Raw genomic sequence first — 746 nt, forward strand, 5'->3', positions numbered from 1 at the left:
GGGGCTCTCCCTCGCCGCGCTCAAGAAGGCGCTGGCCGCCGGCGGCTACGACGTGGAGAAGAACAACAGCCGCATCAAGCTGGGGCTCAAGAGCCTCGTCAGCAAGGGCACCCTGGTGCAGACCAAGGGCACCGGCGCCTCCGGCTCGTTCCGCCTCAGCAAGAAGCCGGGAGAGGTGAAGGAGAAGGCTCCTAGGAAGAGAACGCCCGCGGCCAAGCCCAAGAAACCGGCGGCCAAGAAACCTGCCAGCGCAGCCAAGAAGCCCAAGAAGGCGGCGGCGGCGGCGAAGAAGAGCCCCAAGAAAGCCAAGAAGCCGGCGGCCGCAGCCACCAAGAAGGCGGCCAAGAGCCCTAAGAAGGTGACCAAGGCTGCCAAGCCCAAAAAGGCGGCGACTGCCAAAAGCCCGGCCAAGGCAAAGGCAGTGAAGCCCAAAGCTGCCAAATCCAAGGCGGCCAAACCGAAGGCAGCCAAGGGAAAGAAGGCAGCGGCCAAGAAATGAAGTATTGATGTGGAAATACTTAAACCCAACGGCTCTTTTAAGAGCCACCCACTACTGTCCGAAAAAGAGCTGAGACACTCGGACAGTAAGCTCCACGCCTGCAGCGAAGCTCACGATTCGCCATTATTTACCCGCGATCAAATGGCATGCTCGCCTGCAGAAATAGCAGGACTCTCAGCTGCGGGACGTGGTTAAGATAGGGCTGGAAAAAAATAAAGTTTGCGCTCTCTGGAGGAGAGGGGGGAAA

General features: G+C 59.5%; 1 protein-coding gene across 1 annotated transcript; it reads left to right on the plus strand.

Moving 5' to 3' along the window:
• Nucleotides 1-4: 4 nt before the first annotated feature.
• Nucleotides 5-746, plus strand: LOC104916672 (histone H1.10; the record flags this gene model as incomplete). The annotated part of the gene is made up of 1 exon (XM_010727688.1): nucleotides 5-746. A coding segment is annotated over one exon (495 nt), but the record flags the coding sequence as incomplete, so codon positions are not given.

The sequence above is a fragment of the Meleagris gallopavo genome, unplaced genomic scaffold (assembly GCF_000146605.3).
Source record: "Meleagris gallopavo isolate NT-WF06-2002-E0010 breed Aviagen turkey brand Nicholas breeding stock unplaced genomic scaffold, Turkey_5.1 ChrUn_random_7180001927803, whole genome shotgun sequence".
In the NCBI taxonomy this organism is placed as follows: Eukaryota; Metazoa; Chordata; class Aves; order Galliformes; family Phasianidae; genus Meleagris; species Meleagris gallopavo.